Genomic DNA, 20,355 nt, shown 5'->3' on the forward strand with positions numbered 1-20,355 from the left:
ATCCTATAATTATTCATGAAGATAATCAGGCAGCAATTCAAATGGCCACAAATATTGGAGTAAAAACAAGGAGCAAGCATACAGATCTAAGATACCTAAACGTGAGACAATCTGTAAGAAGTAAGATGATTCAGCTAGAGTACTGTATGTCGGAGGACAATTTAGCTGATAATTTTACTAAAGCCCAAGGTGCCAGTAAGCACCAGGAGAGTTGTGAAAAATATGGGGTTAGATTGTAAGGTATTATATATTTATTTCACCCAAAAGGGAGTATGTTAGGTATAACATTGATACCTAATATGGTTTGGGTGAATAAATATATAAAACTTAGATATCATGGTTTAAGTGTTTATCACTTTAAACACAATGCAGCAGGCAATTAGCCGATTAAGGGTGCGGTTAGAAGTTACAATATAAGGAAGCATTAGAAGCTGGAAAGCTTACTGTCTGTCTGTAACTGTGTGCTGCTGCGACTAACTGTGTCTTGCTGTGACTAACTGAGATTACTGACTGTGAGTGCCTGTGACTGAACTGTTATTGTTTGCTACTGTTTGCTGAATATCCAGCGTTTGTTTCTCTGGAGAGTGAAACCGGAGGAGGAGAAGATATCTTTATCGGCTGATAAAGATATTGCAAGGACTCTTAACTTGGACTATACTAGTGAGTCTTACTGGATGGAAATACTGTGAATGACTTAATGGACTGAATGACAATGCTTAAACTCTAACTGGATTAAAAACTATTTAAACTACAAACAGTGTTTGTGTTCAGTGTGTGTATACTCTGGGGCCCTTCCGCTCTCGCTTTGGCTGCCTGGCTTGACTACTGCTGCAATACTCTGCTAGGGGTTAATTCCCAAACCCTAACAGCCACCCTTCTCGATAAAAGTGACTGGGTGGCGTACAATAAAGCCACAATTAAACCAGTTAAACCAGAGATCCTCAATCCCCAGTCCATGGACCACCACTGGTCCACGGCATGGCAGCAACTGGGCTGCACAAACAAGCAAAGCTCCATCCATGGGATGCAGACAGCATGCAAAACTACACCTCCTCCAGGAAAACCTCCATGGAACCAGTCCCCGATGCCCAAAAAGTTGGGGGCCACTGCCTTAAACAATAAGCATGGCTAAAAGCTAAATAAATAATCCTAGATCACACAATCGGAGATGTTATCATTAATGCAGCCACTTATTTAACTTATATAACTAGTAAGAGAACCAACCCTCATATTTGAGAATAGTGAGACTTTCTAGGAGTTACAGCAAAAAGGTACAATAAGTACTCCAAAAAGTAACAAGTTTATTACACACAGAGGGAGGTATAGACAAATACACACCATCCCTATTTGAGTCATGGCTGAACATTAGAAAGTTCAAGAGGAGAGAGATTTCACACCGAGAAACAACTGGCTGTTTAGAGAGACATTATGCTGCTTTAGAGTTACAGGATTTAATGTTAAGTATCTCTCAAGTGTCTGCTTAAAAAAGAGAAGTCGCTGTACGTGTCAGACAAAAGAAACAAAAGGAACGGGTGTGCATATGCTGTTGAATGCCAAAAATGAGATCAGACTCTTCTTTCTTTTAGGTATTTGAAAGGCTATCCCCCTTATTCACCTTACATAGGAAGTTCTCCTACTTTCTGCCATTTGCTCCATGAAAAAGTGCCATTTTGCTGCCTGAGATTAGATAAGGTATGTAGATACAATACTGCTGTGCATATATTTGTTTTAAGAGGAAAAGCACTTAAACCACATTTTTGAATGCAAAATTAATACTGAGTCACTTCAAGTTGTGGTTTTGTTCACCATTCTATTGGATAAATCAACCGTATGGCTGTAAAAACACTGTGGTCATATTAAATTTAAGAGAATAATCCACCCACATCCTAAAGTATTATTCCCGCTGAAATGGAATTTCATTTTAAAACTTGGGCTGGGTTCCAATTTCACTGACTGTTGTGAATAGAATTGCAATGTAAAGTACTCAAATGCTAGCTTTATTTTGTTTTTTTTTAAGCTTTTGTATGCTTATATACAGCTAAGCGTAGCCCAATTTTATTTCAGCATGAGGCGATGCAAGTTGAGAAAGGAAAATATTTTCTCATCTATGGTTCTCTTGTTTGGTACAGATAGTTCTCAACTTACAACCATTCAGTCAGCGAATTTTCAAAATTAGCAATGGTGCTGAAAAAAATGGACTTACAACTGGTCTGCGAAGTTATGGCTGTTACAGTGCCAGTATTGCATTGTATCATGATCAAAATATGTGCACTTGGCAGCCCACCTAACTTAAAACTGATGGGCACTTTAACTCTCCCCTATCTATGTCCTTTCATCCACCCTGAATAAGGACAATCCTTGGGGGAGTACTGAGGCTGAAATTCAAGTAAAACCTCTGAGCAGTCTCTATTTTAGTCCTAATGCTACTGCTACCACTGACAAATGTCTCCTCAAGCCTCATACTGTGGTCAGCTACTTCACTGCAAATCCTCCCATCCTGTACTTCATATAACCTGCCTCACACATCTTCTTCCTGCTGCTGAGGAGGACGTGCCTGGCCTGACTTTATGAAAGGGTACTGAGGCTTCCAGAAACAGTTCATTTTTTTTTTTTGTAGCCCCAGAGCTGGGGCATACCAAGAAGCCTCTGGGTCACAGTCTATTCTTGCACTCGTGCCAGACTAAAGCATCCCCACAACACATGTGCACCCTGTGCTGGGCCTCCCAGGGACTCTGCCAGCCCATTATGGCAGACCTGCACTTCTTACCTGTGACTTTCTCTTCTTCCTGCTTAAGGACTTGTGGGTCTGTAATTATGGCAATAAATAGGATTTCTGGGATTGTTGTCACCAAGCAATGTGGTTATCTGACATCATGATTTAGATCGCATCACTTAACAACAGAAATTCCAGTCCCAGTTATGGTTGTAAATCTAGGATTACCTGTATGCCAGATTATATAAACTTCCTATCCATTTCCAATCCCACCAGGCAAATATAAAACCAAATCTTCCATGTTTTTCAGGGGAGGCTTATTATAACGACAATGTATATAGCATGGAATTAGTGTATAGTACACACACGAGTATTTAAAATGTGAGGCTTTCCTTAAAGATGTAGCTAGTGAAGATTTAAATATATCTTAAATAATTAAAAGCTGGACATAAAATGCTACAAATACTTTCAATCTACTGTAGGTAAACTTTGAGGCATACCTATACTTTGAGGTATACTTTAAAAACATTTTTTGAGAAGAAAGAAAATTTTACAACAAACAGATGATAGCTATTGTACTATTATTTTTTCCTGTGACTTTTCTGGGGTCTGTTTTAATTAATTGATTTTAGGGATGCCAGCATAATTACTATGAAGATGCCAAAGCTTATGGATTTAAAAACAGAATCATTATAGTTGCTGCGGAGACTGCAGGAAATGGACTCTACAACTTTATTGTACCTCTCAGGGCTTATTACAGACCAAAGAAAGAACTCAATCCAATTGTGTTGCTGCTGGATAATCCGTAAGTAGAATGTTTGCTCTTTTATCTCAGAGGTACATATTTAGATTTGGAACTGGAACTTTGTATGTATTATGTATCATTGATAGCAAATTTAATAAACATGTTTTAATTCAGAAGGATTTCATCACCAATACTTGGAGACAGTCATTTATAGGAGAAATATCAAATTTTTTTTATGCATCAAAGATAGAAATACTCAGTATTTGAAATACCGAGATATAATTTTGCTACAGATAAATGACTTTGGATGCCATAGTATCAGGCAAAAAGAATCAGGATCATTCATGTAGGTTGCAATATAAACAATATTGAAGGTTATACACAAGAATCTGGTCAGCTAATGGTCAGTACTAAATTAGTGCTATATAAAGTCAATGGAATTCAGGAGTAGGGATGAGACTTAAGACTCTGAGAGGCTAAACTGATGACACGTTTTGCTCTATCCCCAGTTCCACCTCCTTTTCTCCTATACATACCATGTTTTCCTGAAAAATATGACCTGCCCCAAAAGTAAGCTGTACCTTGATTTTTACACTTGCTCCCAATATAAGCCCTACCCCCCAAAATAAGCCCTAGTTAAGACCTGCCCAATCCAGGTGGGGCGAGGTGCACGGATAAAAAATAACCTAGAATGGGGATGGGGGGGAGGTGGAACTGCCCTATTTACCAGGCTTTGCACACCCTGACACCTACCTTGCCTTGACAGCCCACTTCTGTGGCCGCTTGTCAGTGCTTGCGCGCTTTGCCCCCCCCCTCCATTTTGCCATCATCTGATATGGAACTCTGTTGCCAGCTGCAGAGACCTTTCCTGAAGGCCTCTGACGGTGACATGAGGCCGAGGGTGCCGTACACATCAGTCCAGAGCCTATTTCTCAGCTGCAGAGACCTTTTCTGCAGGCCTCTGACAGCAAAACAGCCAGGGGGCAACGTGCGCAAACCAGCAGCGGGCTCCTGCTAGGTGGGGCTGTTGATGCCTCTGCCACAAGGTGAGTCAGTGAAAGACACAACACACACACCGAAAATAAGACCAAAAAAAAACCACCGGGTCTTATTTTGGGGGAAATTTGTTTAGGTTAAGTAAGTTAAACAAAGTTTTCATATTATATTAGTACTATCCTCATCATACTACCACTACTACTATTTTACTTTAGTTGGAGGGATTTTGCCTCAATTATTTAAGTAACTTTCCAGGCTATGGGCTGTATGTACTTGCCTGTTGGTATTGGAAATAAGTTGTATTGAAGATGATTTTGTAAACAGCAAAAGATCATGATGCCATTTTCTTGAAAAAGAAATCTAATTTTGACATCACTGTAGCATGAAATCATAAAGAAAATCTGTAAAACTTTACCTGAATTGTTGGATCTTTAAAATATTCCAGTCAAGATTTTAAAAAATCTTTCTCTGCTACTCATCCATTCTTGGCAGACATCATGTCAATTTGTTTTTTTTAAATTTTGGACCAATAAATATATATTAACAATATGTCTCTAGTGAAAGTTATATCTGAACACTTCAAATGTGCCCAGTTGCTTCACATTTATTTTGGCATAGATTGGATTATCCTTTCTCTAGCACAAACCTCTGGCAATTTAAGTACCCAGAGAAAGTACAGGGTTAGGTTTTTATTTCTTATTCCAGAGGTGCAACGACTACAGCATATCACCATCTCTTTTGAAGTTCCTAGAGTAGTTATTGCCATGTTTTCAGTTCTTGCAATATACTTACCACATTCTTTAAAATCCCTGAAATGTCAAATAATGGATCCCTATTTTTGAAATGTAGCCCTTGCCGTGTACAAAACCTGGTATGAACCTGAATGTTGCTCATTCCTACTTTATGCCTTATAATGCAGAAAAGCCAACTACAGATGGTTCTCGACTTATGGCCAAAATTGGGAATGGAATTTCCATCATAAGTTGTCATTGTAAATTGTAAATTGAGTCATCAATTATTTTACTATAATTTTTATCATGGTTGTAAGTGCGAGTCCAGCCTTACCAATGGTAAGTTTTTCCAGAAACCAGCAAAAATCATAACAAATTGCAATCACGTGACCCCTAAATGCCACAACCTGTCCTAAATGGGGAGCCAATGTCAAGCACCCAAACTGCAAACACATGATCATAAATTTAAGTATATATTCTAACTGACTTTCAGAGGCCATCAATTCAAACTGTTGTTTAAGCAAACTGTGATTAGTCAAGGACTTCCCATATATAATCATTGGTATCTTGAATCTATCAACTCTTGTAGATGTTTCGGATCTCTCTTGTATAGGAGTTCTCCCTCTCTCTCTCTCCCTTCCTCCCTCTCTGTTTAATATTACATCTAAGTTTAACTGCAAATCTCATTGTGCACTGATATTTTTAAGGTAGAAGTATAGGGCCCTCTAGTGTTTAATTGAAATTTTAAGGCTCATATTTTAAATACTGTACATGAACTTTGATATATGATATGATTTCTCTATTATAGTTTTAATTGCATTTCATCATAGTTCCTTATGGCTTTTAGCTGTATTTCCTTTTTTTCTTTTTTGGAGGGAATTTATCAACACTTCCAGCACCAATTATTATGAGATCCAACATCCAGCATAACAAATATTTTAGGGATCATTTTTATGTTTGTAAGAAATACAGTTTACATCAGTGGTTCCCAACCTTTTTTTCGCCCCACACCCCTAAAGAAATTTCACTTGAACCTCGCACCCCCTGAAATTTAGACTTTAGGAACTACTGAACGCGTTAAATATATGGTAGGATTGAATCTTTTCAGCTATGTATGTGACGGCCACTAAATAACGATACTTAACTCTAAAATGAAAACAAAGTTAATCCATTGCATAATAAATAAAAATGCCAACATATAGCCAATATCCTATTATTTACCTGGACTTTTCTCGCACCCCCTGGAATATCATCTCACACCCCCAGGGGGTGCGAGCACCCCAGGTTGGGAACCCCTGGTTTACATGTAAGCTCCTTAGTCATCCCCATAAGCGTAAGAAATATCTATTTGTGTGCCTCACTATTGCTTAAATGCCATGGAATTGGTACCATTGCATTCAGCTCTTTTTGCACTCACCATACTACAATGTATTTTGAGACAGGAAATACTTGTAAACTGTTATTTAAACTGTAAAGTAAACTTAATACAATTTTTAAAAGAAGAAAACATCCGTAATACCTCCCCATGCCAAATTGGGAGATAATGAGAAATCCAGTCCAGAAAACATGCATAATAGCTACTAAGCACAATAGACATCGCCTTCTTTGCCATAACCAAATTTGTATTTTTCAACCAGCTATACAATACCAAATGTAGCTTTTATTTGCATACGTACATTGTTCCAAATTGAAAACCAACTCCAAATGACTTTGGATATCTCACAACCATCAAACAAAGTTATTCCAGGTGGTCCTCTACTTATGAACACAATTGAGCCCAACATTTCTGTTGCTAAGCAGAAGATGATACACCGGGTGGACTTTGTTAAGTGAATGTTGGCCCATTTTACAACCCTTCTTGCCACTGTTGTTAAGTGGCTAACTGCAGTTGTTAAGTTAGTAACACGGTTGTTAAGTAAATCTGGCTTCCCCATTGACTTTGCTTATAAGAAGGCAGTAAAAAGCTGATCACATGACCCCAGGACACTTGCAACCGTCATGAATATGAATCAGTTACCAAGCAACCGAATTTTAATCGCGTGACCCTGGAGATGCTGCAACGGTCGTAAGTGTGAAAAATGGTCACAAGTAAATGGTCACAAGTAAGTGTGAAAAATGGTCACAAATAAACAAACTGTTATAATCAGGGACTTCCTGTAGATCAAAATCAATAAAAGATGGCAAGTGTGACAGACCAGATGAAATGAAAGATGAGGTCACACCCTCCCTCTCCAAGGGCAATAGCAGAATGGGGGGCCATCTTGATCTCGGGGAGCACCTCATTCCAGAACACCGGCACAGCTACAAGGAAGGCAGGCTTCAAGGGTCCTGATTGAAGGAATTAATGGAAGGAACCCAGAGGATGCCTATCCTGCAAGGCCAAAGTAGTCTGTCTGCTTACTTAAGGCAGAAATGTGCACATTGAATTGAATTCTTTATTGTCATTGTACGTGTATACACAGTATACATACAACGAAATTCACATAACACCCAGAAACCAGACTCAATATGCGCACACACATGACAATCTCCAAACACCTCCCCACCCACCAAAATTCTCCGCCTCCTAAAACACACAAGCATCCACACAACAGACCAAGTAATACTGTCCAACAGCTCATTGATGGTGGGCCTTAAGTTCATTGTTAAGTGCAATTATAGCTCTGGGATAAAAACTATTCAGAAAACATGTGATCCGAGTTTTAATTGTTCTGTATCTTCTGCCAGAAGGCAACAGTTCATAAAGATTGTAAGCAGGATGGGAAGAGTCTCTGAGAATGTTGTGCAAGTTCCTCAAACTGTGAGATGTGAAGATGTCATTCAGGGCTGAGGAGCTGGAGCCCAATGATATTCTGGGCAGTTTTAATGATTCTCTGTAGAGCTTTTTTGTCCGCTGCAGAGATGCTCCAATACCATACAAGAATGCCTTATGTCAGGACACTCTCTATGGTGCTGCAGTAGTAGGACAGAAGTAGATACTGAGATAGATTTATCTTCCTGAGCATTCTCAGGAAGTTCAGCCTCTTCTGTGCCTTCATCACAAGCATGCTAGCATTCATAGTCCATGAGAGATCATCCAAGATATAAGTGCCCAGAAATTTAAAACTACCAACCCTCTCCACCTCCTGTACATCTCTCTTCCTCCTGAAGTCGTAACTTCGTTAGAGAAATTAGTTAAATAATTGCCAAATATATGAAGGGATTTTTCACACACACCAAAAAAAAAATGGTTCTCAATAGGTAAGAATGTCTCTAAAAATTTATCTGTTAGAAGAAATGTGTATGAGAAATCAAGCAGAGTTTTACACGCTGTAACATTTTTCAAACTAATGAAGAAACTGAAAAGGCAAACGTGGTTGTTGAAATGAATCATTAGCAATATTAGAGGATTTTTCCACTTTTTCAATTAAACTGTATTTAACATAATTACTACTAAATAATTTCCAGTACCCACACAATTTTTGTGATACTATCTTTCACTTTGTAAATATAATTTCATCTGCTATTTAGGCCAGATATGCATTTTCTGGATGCAATCTGTTGGTTTCCAATGGTTTACTACATGGTGGGCTCTATTGACAAGTAGGTAAAATGATTCTTGGTGCACTAAATATTGTAATGTATTGTAGTGTGCAGTACCATGTAGTTGCATGCTTTGATGTAGTGCTAGTGTTTTGAAGTTGTATAGTTGCATGCTTACTTATTCAACATACTGAACCTTTTATATTGCTTATTAAGTTTTCCTTTTTAAAAAGAGGCCTCTAGTTTTATAGATGGTAATCTATAGTTGAATTGATATGCAATTCAGTCTTCATTCATTTATTTGTTACATTTGTATATAGTAACTCTATGTTTGACAGTATATGTACACAGTAGGCACAATGGATCTGCTGAGATCAGCTCTCCATAAATGATTGAGTTAAGTAGACACTGGAGAACTATGTCTATGGAGATTCTCAATCATCCAAGTCATGGTTGTCCCAAAGTTGCTCTTCCAAAAGGCAGCTTTTTTTTGTTTTTTTCCTTGTTTCTTTTTCCCTTCAAGGAAAAAAACAACCAACCAAAGTCAAGTTGCCTTTTGGAAAAGCACCTTTGGGACCGGAAAACCACCTTTCTAAAAAACTTTAATTTGCACAAGAATTGGGCTGGGTTAATTCACTATTTTTCCACTTTCATCCACTTCTGAATTATTTCTAGAACCTGGTGATCCATTGTTTGGATGTGTAGTAAGGAATTCTCATCTCCAAGTCCTTATGCAAGGGTTAGGGTTAATTGATAAACCCTGTTTGTAAAATACTCAGCTAAAATGCATATTGGCTGTTCTCCTTGTGCATTAGTACAGTGCCCCCCCCCCCCACTTTATGGGCACCAGGGACTGGTTCCATGTGGAGAGGTTTTTTTCTGTGGACTGAAGGAGGTATGGTTTTGCAAGCTGCCTGTATCCTGCAGATGGGGCTTTGCTTGTTTGTATGGACCGGTTCCTGGCATGCCAGTCCATGGACCGGGGGTTGGGGATCCCTGCATTAGGATATCCCCACCACTACTCTGGTCTACCCAAACTGGAATTGCAGTTGCTACAAACAGTTAGAGCCCCCAATCCAACCTTTTGATTTTTTTTAAAAAAAACCTATTTTAAAACAAAAGTTTACACTTTAGCTGTACCAGCAGCTGCTATTTTAAGATAATGTAGAATTTATCATAAATCAAACAGGATGCTTCACTTTGAGGTACTCATTTCATTTTTATGATCCCGAAGAAGAAAAACTCTTCAATATATTGCCACTTGATTGCTGTTTATCCTATTTTCCTCATAATTAACTTTGCATGCCTCAAACTTAAAGTATCTTTCTTGTTTTTGTTTATAATAGCCTGTAATAAAATGTTTTTTTTAATTGTATCTTTTCGACTTTTCTCAAAGATGGGAAAGATACTATGTATGGTTGTTCTAATACTTTTTATTACAGAATATATTTGTACCCAACAGCTGTTTCATATATTACATGGCAACAAGCCAAAGTTTTAATTGGTTTATTTTACATTCAGCAGAGAACTCACTTTACTTTAGTACCTCCTCAAAGATCATTAGTATAAGAAAAGTGCCTCTTAACATATTTGATGCAACTCATAATTTATTTTATACATTTTAGATAAAACTGGGCACTCAAAGGATGTAATGCATAGAAAAATGTTTGAAACAATTTTGTTGATAATGAACAAAGCGAGAAAAGCAATGGGAGATATAGTTCAAAACACATTGTCACTTAAAAGAAATGCTTTTCCAATCCTCTACTTTCATAATGGCACTTTTAACAAAAAAGTTCCATATTATTCTTTTCTTTACCATACAGTCCCCAACCTTTTGGGGGCCTGGGACTGGTTTCATGGAAGACAAATTTTCAATGGACTGGGGTGGGGTGGGCAGGAAGAGCATGCAACCTAGATCCCTCACATGCTCAGTTTACAGCAAGATGTCTGTGGAGATTCTCAGTCATCCAGGTCATGGTTGTCCCAAAGGTGCTTTTTCAAGAGGCAACTGGACTTTCTGGTTTTCCTTGGAAGACATTTAGCTTCTTGGATGAAAAGCAAAACATCTGCAAAGAAAACACAGAAAGCCCAATTGCCTCTTGAAAAAGCACCTTTTACAGTATGGTTTGCACTCCTATGAGAATCTAATACCTGATGTTCTGAAATGGAGCTGAGGTATTGATGCTAGCATTGGGGAGTGGCAGCAAATACATATGAAGCTTCACTTGCTCACCAGCCTCTCACCTCCAGTCTGGTTCCAAAGAGAAAACAGGAAGGTACTCGTCCATGGCCCGGGGGTCAGGGACCCCTGCTTTACCATCCTAAATGAGATACTACTATACAGTGTTATAACTCCTCCCTCAGATTGATAAATAGGAGGTGAGTTAATCCTGGAGAGAATATGTGTATAATTAATAGGTAGTCCTTAACTCATGCCCACAATTGAACGTCCATCGCTAAGCAATGCAGTTATTAAATTAGTCATATATGATTTCACAACCTTTTTTGCTGTAACTGTTAAGCGAATCTGGCTTTCCCATTGACTTTGTTTGTCTGAAACCCTCTGGAAATATCAAAGATGGTGATCATATAGCCCTGGGATGCTTCAACTGAAGTAAATACATGCTTTTTGTCAAATGCATGGGTCTTCAAACTTGGCAAGTTTAAGACCTGTGGACTTCAACTCCCAGAATTCCTGAGCTAACATGACAAGAGGAAGAAATCTGGGAGTTGAAGTCCACAAATCTGAAAACTTAAAGTTTGAAGACCCCTGGTCAAGTGCCTAAAATTTGATCATATAACTATAAGGACACTGCAAAGGTTGTAAGTGCCAGGACTGGCTGTAAGTCACTTTTTTCAGTGGCATCATAATTTTGAACAGAAGTTAAATGAAAGGTCGTAAATCTAGGATTCCCTGTAATAGATAAATATAATTTCATCGAAGTGAAAATATATGTAGAATGAAATAATAAAAGATATCAACTGGCTGTAGTGAGCAAGAATAGATGGCCTATGATAGTAGGAATCTGCTTTCTCTACCAAATATGTCCCCCGAGTCAAGAAGCTTTAATTATACCATGCCTTGCCTGGGTTATGTTATATGAACTATTTCTACATTTTGTCTTCCTCCTTTGATGCAGATTAATACTGCATAGAAAAATCATTTCATCATAACTATTTAGAATGGAGTTTAATTAAGCTCTTAGGAAATACGATTTTTTGATTTAAAATAAACTTTTAATATAAATTCTCAAGCATGTAAATGTTTCACCCTTCATTGTTATTAGCAGGTTTAGTCACTTCTGTTTATTGATCATATTATTGTCCAGAAGGTAATTCAGTTATCAGTAGAATTACTGAGCAATTAAATCCACAACAAATTATAACATTCTTTTGCACAATTTCTCCTTCCTTCTTTAAGTAATTATTTTTTCTTCCTCACTTACCTATGGTTATATAGTTTATAACACGCTCTATCATTAACATTCACATTTAATAAAAACTTGTAAATAATAATAGTAAATGTCAGAGCTTCATTTAAAGGAAACCTAAGGTTGTACTTATCTGGTACTAAATTACATTAACAGTTTACTTTCATTAGCAATGAACAAAACCTAACTTTTAACTATAAACAAATGTAGATAAAATTAATTGCAGTTACTCATGGGCTTGAGAACTGAATTCTATCTGAGAGGAGAAGAACAAACATGCATACTCAAAGCTCCTGCTTTGTTCATTACAAATAAAATGGAACCAGAATTTGATATCTGCTCATCTTTTCAAACTACATCATTTTGGGGAACAAGTTAAGCAGTTTGAAAACATGGTATTCATTTGTCCATTTGTCTCTATTTATTCATTCCTACAAATTATAAGAAAAAAATACCCTCTACATAAAAAAGGCTATGGCATGCCAAGAGGTAATATGGGATGAGCCCTGTCAATTGTAAGATACTGTAGAGAAGATAAAATCTATCCCAGAAGCTACTAAGAATAAGTTTATGATTACAATTTAGTCACAATTACTTTATTTTATATAACACTGTGCATTTGGCAGAATATATGGCTAACTTGTTATGATCAATATATATTTGACTTCATGTAACTTTTTGTCCTGTTGCAAAAGTCTAGATGATTTGCTAAAATGTGGTGTGACATTTGCTGCCAATATGGTTGTGGTGGACAAGGAAAGCACAATGAGTGCTGAAGAAGAATACATGGCAGATGCTAAGACAATTGTAAATGTACAAACCCTCTTTAGGTAAGTGGCTGTTCAATTATTTACTTCCTATGTTTCTATGGAAATGCACTGTTCCATTTACATTCCATGAAAATATATAATTTCAATAATATAAATAGATTTGATCATATCAGATTTATTAGTGACATTAGTGACTAACATGTCCATAAAATCTTTCACTTGAAAGGGTTCTATTGGCTATCAAATGTTATGAGTGAAATCCTGTTTCTGATGATCTTTGATGCTCCATCTCCATGGACCATATAAATATTCACTAGGTAAACAATATTTTGGGGTATTTTGCCTAGTAATCCTACAAGTGAATGGTTATCAAATAATACATTACTATATTGTATTTAACCTCTTGGTAATCTGTGTGGTTAAGTCACAGTGAAGCAGATGTCCATTGCTAATTAATTATATTGTGTAGGTTGCTTTGAATAAGTTTCTGGTTACTCAGTAATCCTTTTGTTGCTCATCAAAGAACATAACCTGATTAGTTTTGATCTATATGCCATGCCTAACTTCTGCAGCAGTGAGGAATTTCTTATAAACTGAGCTTTTATAAAGCCAATTCTATTGGAACAATATAGATCAGGGGAGTTTGATATACCGTTTGATAAGACGCTTTTAGCCCTAAAACATCTCAAGTGCCTACGCACTCAAAAAAGCCCTTCAAGCCCAGCCGTCTCTTCCTCCTCTCCCCCACCAACCCCGCGGCCAGAGGCCAACTGGAGGGGGGGGGGGGTGGGCCGCCAGCCAGCCCAGAGGCCCGGGGGGGGGGAGGTGGGGAGGGCGCGGGGGGGGCTCTCTCCTCCTCTTGAAAGGGGCGGGGGGAAGGGCGGGCGGGCACCCAGCCAGGGGAGGGGGAAGCCCCCTCCCCCCTGCCTCCCATCCTCCTCTTGCCCTCCCTGAGAGCCCTGCAGAGCCACCGCGGTCTCCCGGCCGCCGCGGGAACCCGCGCTTAGGGGCAGAGACCCTCACAGGTGGGCGTCCCCCCTTGGGCGGCCCAGCGAAAGGGGGTGAGGCCCCGAGAAAGCGAGCTGCTCTCTAACTTGGGGCTTGTGTTTGGGGAAAGGGTGGGCACCCAGACCCCAGGCCGCCGTAGGCTTTTCTTGCAGCCCGTGGGGGGTCGCGCTTTCCCCCCCCCCAGGCTTGCCCGCACACGGTGATCAAATCAAGACCCTGATCTGACCTGCAGGGCTGTCCTGGAAAATGTAAGAGGCCGGCCCACGTCACTTCAGCCTGGTCTACCTGCTTTGTGTTGGCACAGTCTACCCAATGCGAAGAGGAAACATGCCATCAGTTTGGGGAGTGGGGTCAATCTGGCCACGCCCACCAAGTTAGCCACGCCTACCCGTCCCTCTGAGCTAAACCACAGCCCTGATGCGTCCTTCAATGAAATTGAGTTTGACGCCCCTGATGAAGATGAAGAACAGGTTTAGGAATTCTCAAGATGCAGAAATAAAACTATAGTTAATAACCAAACCATTTATCAACTCATATTTGGAATGATGAAATAAAAAAATCAAATAAGAACAGAAATAATTTATGAAAAATTAGAATATTATTCAGTTCATTGAGAAAATAGCAAAACATTCTGAGACAAGAGTGTTCTGTTTGATGGGAAAAAAGAGGGAAGTTGAAACAGTGTCATACGGAATTCAGTACATTTAAAGAATGATAGAAAAATTGGAAAGTTTGAAGAAAGCATTTCTTGTGCACAATTATGAAAGTGGAAGGCAGGAAGATTCTGGGAATAGCAAAGGAAGCCAGCAATTTGGATTTATGAGATGCAACATTCACTTACGCATACTTACACACAAATGTATGCTAAGGGGTGGTACCTTTGGATAGATGCTACTTTGTGTAGGAAGGGAAAATAAGAGAAGCATTCTGGATTTTAAAAAAGCAGTGGGGGAAGAAAATTCCCTTTCTCCCCTCAAAAGTTTGGGTCATGAAGATCATTGTTAGACGACTCCTCAAACATTGGAAAGAAAGGAAGATATATAGAAGGTCCTTATCAATAATTTGTTTATTGGACATTACTTGTTTGGGAGAAGTGAGCTGCATGATCATTTGTAAAGAAGGATAGTTTGAGCCTGAAACGCCCAAAGAAATGCCCAGGTCTTTCAGATTATAAATCTGTCATCTGTATAGGTACATTTTCCCCAAGAACAATTTTGGAGGGCATAAGTTGTTTGTTGAGGCCAATCAAGCAATTTATGTCCCTCTTCCAGTATGGTTGGGTTTATGCAATGGTGTTAGCTTCCTTGATGGAGGGAGGGAGTGGCTTGGCTGGCCTTACAGGAGATAATGTTCCACTTTCTCCTCCAAGAAGCTGTTACTGGACTCAAATGGACAACACTCATCCAGATTCTTTTCTTCCAAAGAAGGTGGTCGGGCTGTGGTTGCATGTGCCTTGGAGGAAATGCCTTACTTGGAGTATTTCAGTTGGGTTTCATACCAACCACACTGGAGCAGATTAGGAAATCAATTCTGCATGAGTCTGATTAACATTCATATCTTTGCCTATTTTTTATCTATAACAATTCAGTGGCATGTGCATCTGTTTTTCTTCCTGTGTTACCCTGAGTTAAGTTAGGGATTATTGCTACCATCATTATCTGATTGTCTTTTCGTCTCCTTCTTCTTTCTCTGTTTTAATTAATCAAATTCTTGCTGTTTCTTCAACATTTCTCTATTGGTATTGGCCCAATTATTTGAGCCTAGTCCCATTTCTAGCTGGTCTACATTCTTCTTTGGTTTAACACAGGCATAGGGTGGATACCTGTCTCAACTACAGTAGAAGTTGTGTCTTCTACGGAAGAATCTAACAACTTTTCTATGTCTGTTTGGGTGGTGCAGGCTCTAGTTAATTTTCATAAGGGACCACATGAGAAGCCAGGACTGTTGTGAAGGGTCACTGCTGCTTCCAGCCCAACCACTACTGCCAACTCTGCACTGAAGCCCCATCCTCCACCAACACTGTCCCTCCTTTTCCACTGATGCCCTGTCCCTACCTCCAATGCCATCCTGCTGATGCCCCAGCCACAACACCAACATTGCCAACCCTGTGGGACAGACTGGGACTACTCACAGTCCGGTTGTGGTGTGTGATGCATAAAATGCCCAGGTCTTCTCTAGTTCATTAACATATATGTCTTTTTTACATCTTTTTTCTATAAAAATGTCCTCTATACTTATTAAGAAGGACTTTCATCTGGGAGATGCTTTTTCCATTAGCATTTACTTCCACCTACTTTATTCACACAGCCTCTAAGCATCCAGCAAAATTTTCTTCAGATTCCTTGATCCTCCCCAAAAAAAAAAAAATTGAGAAAAGATTCTACTTGAAATTTGTTCCCAAAAGTAGCCATATATATGCAGCATGACTTAAGCCTAGGTTCTTCATCTGTAACTTGGAATATTAATAGTGATAAAAACCCTCATCACGGAATCTGAACGTTAGTGGTAAAATTCTTGCTTTCATATTATAGTGTCTACAATTACTTCACCTCTATTTTTTTCTATCCAAAGGAAAAAAAATCCTTCTAGCAGTTTATTTGCAGTTATTTGCAGTTCAAATAACTCTTTTTCTTCTTAATTTAACACTAATTTTCACATCACTAGAGAAATATCCAACAGATACTGTAAAAATGTAATTTAAAGCTTACTTTCACAATTCAGAAAAGGTACTTGAATAGCTAATAAAAATTGCATATCCTTAATGTAAAAACATTTGCAAGTGTGATTACTTTGTAATGAAATTGTAACAGTTTGGATTATTCCTACTTTAACTATAGCATACAACCACAAGGTGGCAGACTTTCTACATGTACTGGCAACTACACAAAATGTAGAAAAATGTAGGGATTTTCCTTGTACTAAGAAAAGAAACAGGTAAAAACTAAAGATTTCAGTTCAAGTTTGGCATAGTAAATATAGTTCACACACTATTAAAAAAACAAATGTTAGCAATTTTGAAGTGTAAGGATCTAGCCAACATCAAAAATTTAGAAAGATGGAACTTTAATATGCAAAAATTTACAGAATCAAATATTAAAATACTCTGTTTAAACAGTCTCTTTTTCATAGCTTAGAAATCACATATTGGCAAACTGCCTGTGTTTCCACAAAAATAAGACCGGGTCTTATTTTCTTTGGGACCCCAATATAAGCACTAGGGCTTATTTTCAGGGAGTGAGGTTTTTTTCATGTATGGGAGGCCCACTTCTTTTGCTTGCTTGAGATGGGGCAGGAGACCATGTGGTGTACCAGTGCCTCTACCATGAGGCAGGGGGCAAAAGAGCTGCCCCATGAGCTCTGCACTGGCTTGCCTCAAGGTCCCCGCAGTCAGGCCACCCATGCCTCAACAACTGCCTTGCCTTCCAGTGGCAACTCCAGCAGCTCCATCCAGCAGGACCCCATGTGGCTGCCAGCCCACTTCTTCTGCTTGCTCACTGGTGCCGTGAGATGTGGTGGTGGAGCTGCCCCAAGCGCCCTGCAGCAGCTTACCTCAGGGCCCCTGCAGCCAGACCATCCACACCCTGGACACCTTTCTTGCCTCATGGCCATGGCACCACAACACCACTTGGCCTCCTGCTCCATTGTAGTTGCGAGCATGCAGAAAAAGTGAGCTGGCAGCCACATGGGCTCCTGATGCACCTGCTACTGTTGCTGCTGTTGTCAGGCAGGTGTCTGGGCATGGATGGCCTGGCTGCAGGGACTCTGAGGTAAGGTGGTGTGGGCTGCATAGGGCAGCTCCACCATTACCCCACCTCATAGCTGTGGCACTGCTAGCAACCAGATGTAATGGGGAGGCGGGCAGTTGTGCAGGTCCCTTAGTTTGGGGGTAGGGCTTATATTAGGCACACGTGTAAAACATCCTCGGGCTTATTTTCTGGATAGGTTTTATTTTCAGAGAAACAGGGTAAATGTCAAAATAATTTGATATGCAAAATTGATTTTTAGAAAAGCATTATTTTAAGGAGTGTTGCTAATTTCCTGTATTTTGAGCTGTTTATTCTGGCTTGTTTAATTAAAATAAACTATATAATTAAGGATAATCTCATAATAATGTCATTGTGGAGAGTGACTTCATCAGATCCCAAGAACAACATGAGATCTCTCTGTCCAGAAGAGTGAAGTGCTAGTAGTAGCGAGGACACTGCACAGAACCCTCAAACTCCCAGGCCTCTGGAAGAGGAACCGAGATTGAAGAATACACATTTAAAAAGGAAATCAATTCTAAAGATGACAAATTTAAACAACATCATGAAAAATAAGAGCATTTCATTTGATAACAAAGATCTAAGCAATTAAATAAATTACCTTTCCAGTTGTGAGGCAGAGCTGTGAAAAAGTGAGAGAAATAAGGTATTATAGATTTTGAGATAGTTTATGAAAGAACCATGGACTGAAGAACACTCAATAAGTCTGAGATCACATTAAGGCTGATTTCTTCCTTGAAACAATTATGAGCATGCAAAAACTCATTTACTTTGGGCATATTGTACAAGCAGATAGTTATATATTTTATTCATTTATTTACATTTATTGGGCACTAGATCCAGTTCTCTTTCTCCCTCCCTCCCCTTTCCTCCCTCTCTCCCTTCCTCTCTCCTGAATGAGTGAGTGAGTGAGTGAAAATGAGTAAGAAGGATGAATGGGATCAAAGAGATTATAGAAACTGTTTTTGTAAGAATTGGAAACTATGACTAAAATAGTTAAATATTTGATTGTATGCTGCCCAAAGATTGGATTTTGTGTTGCAGTTTGGTTGATCATATAAATATGATAACATAAATTAAGATAATCAGCAAGAATCAACATTAACTAAGGGGGCACCTAACTAATTAGCTAAAGGTAGATTCAGTTACCCATGTGAACAAAATCATAAACAGCATCAACGAATAACCATTAGGTAAAATTACCTTTCGCATGTTACATTGTATTTGGAAATATCTTGGGTCCAGCAAATTTAATCCCAAGTAAGTATGTAAATAATTCCATTCTATTCCCATTTAGCTTTTCAAACTTCTTATTAGCCATGTGCTCCTACAAATATATATGTAACAAGGCAGATGATCTGATACTTTTCTTGCTCTTTTATATATGATACTTGCAAAATCTGTTCGTTTTTTACTTTTAAAATCCACAAGAGTGCAGTCTTGGCTAATAAACTATAGTTTATTTATTACAGTTGTACTGATTTAGTGTGATAGAGACTACTCATTATTATCACTGTTACAGTTAATGTTAGATATGGGCTAGATTGAAGAGGCGGGACAATGGTAGAAGGAAAGGAATTCTTTATTTAGCTCTGAACAAAAGACTGCCGCCCGGTGTGCCTGCTGTTCTTTTTACAGGCTGCTGTCCACAATTTCAGCCACTGACAGCTGTTCATTTTCCCGCCTGGAAAATGAACCAATGGGGGAAGTCTGACATCACTGACGTTTCCCCATTGAATATCTAACAGTTAATAATTACACAAATAAGATTTGTGTGTTAAGAATGCTGAATTGAATGCCTGGATTATTCTTTTCATTTTTTTTACTATGTTGGGCTTTCAGTGTCCATATTAAGAAAATATCTCAGTTATCATAATCAAGCCAATAGTCCCAAAACACAGAAGCTTGTCCTCAGCTTCAAAAATAGTGGCAATGGCCTGGGAACCTAAATAGCAAATTCTTGTAACGCCAGTTTTCTTATGATCATCTCAGTTAGCATTTCACTTTCGAGAAAAGGATTTATTTTAGACATTCCAAATCCATGCTCCTTCAAGAAAAAAGCAAATGTATCATTTTAGAAATGTTGTTGAATTCTCTTTCAGTATCCTCATTTTGCTATAAACTTGTTTTGTAAAGAAGATGTTACTATTTAGGGAGCGACTTATAATTTTCATGGGTAATTATATTATACAAAGGGAATACGTATATTCCCCAATATATATCTGGGGAATATGTATTCCATTTGGGGAACAGACCAAATAGAAAATAGAATACAAGGAACTGAATATGCATTTCTTTAATCAAATTAATTGCTCCTTTTTCTCACAACATCTTCTTCCCCGTTACAAAACCTTACTTTCATCTCCTGTACATAAGGATTAAGAATATTTCCCAAAGACCTTATCATCTGAACTTTGATACAAATACTTTTTAAATGTCTTTAGATAATGAACAAAACTTCTCAATGAATGTTAATGCAAAGTTCTGACCGATTCTTGCCTAGAAGGCTAATGTTTTCAAAATGCATAATTCTCAAAAGTTAAATTCTCAACACAGTTATAAAGTTATACATTGGTAAAAGTATTTTATAGCCCATTCAGACAACTTAATGTATATATTAGTTCCTCTGTATTTTCATTGTTGTTTGCAGTTGTTTGGAAACAAGTTATTCA

At 38.5% G+C, this 20,355-nt stretch overlaps 1 protein-coding gene across 1 annotated transcript in view; it reads left to right on the top strand.

Annotated features, from left to right (window-relative positions):
• KCNT2 (potassium sodium-activated channel subfamily T member 2) overlaps positions 1 to 20,355 on the top strand; it is a 255,342-nt gene that overhangs the window by 204,387 nt on the left and 30,600 nt on the right. Inside the window, exons 20-23 of the mRNA XM_087960820.1 lie at positions 1,587 to 1,692; positions 3,346 to 3,518; positions 8,696 to 8,767; positions 12,837 to 12,971. Of these exons, the coding sequence (XP_087816946.1) occupies positions 1,587 to 1,692; positions 3,346 to 3,518; positions 8,696 to 8,767; positions 12,837 to 12,971 (486 nt within the window). The remainder of the gene's footprint in view (positions 1 to 1,586; positions 1,693 to 3,345; positions 3,519 to 8,695; positions 8,768 to 12,836; positions 12,972 to 20,355) is intronic.

The sequence above is a fragment of the Notechis scutatus genome, chromosome 3 (genome assembly GCF_049901735.1).
Source record: "Notechis scutatus isolate UNSWTSFEM ecotype Mainland chromosome 3, rNotScu1.2, whole genome shotgun sequence".
NCBI lineage: Eukaryota > Metazoa > Chordata > Lepidosauria > Squamata > Elapidae > Notechis > Notechis scutatus.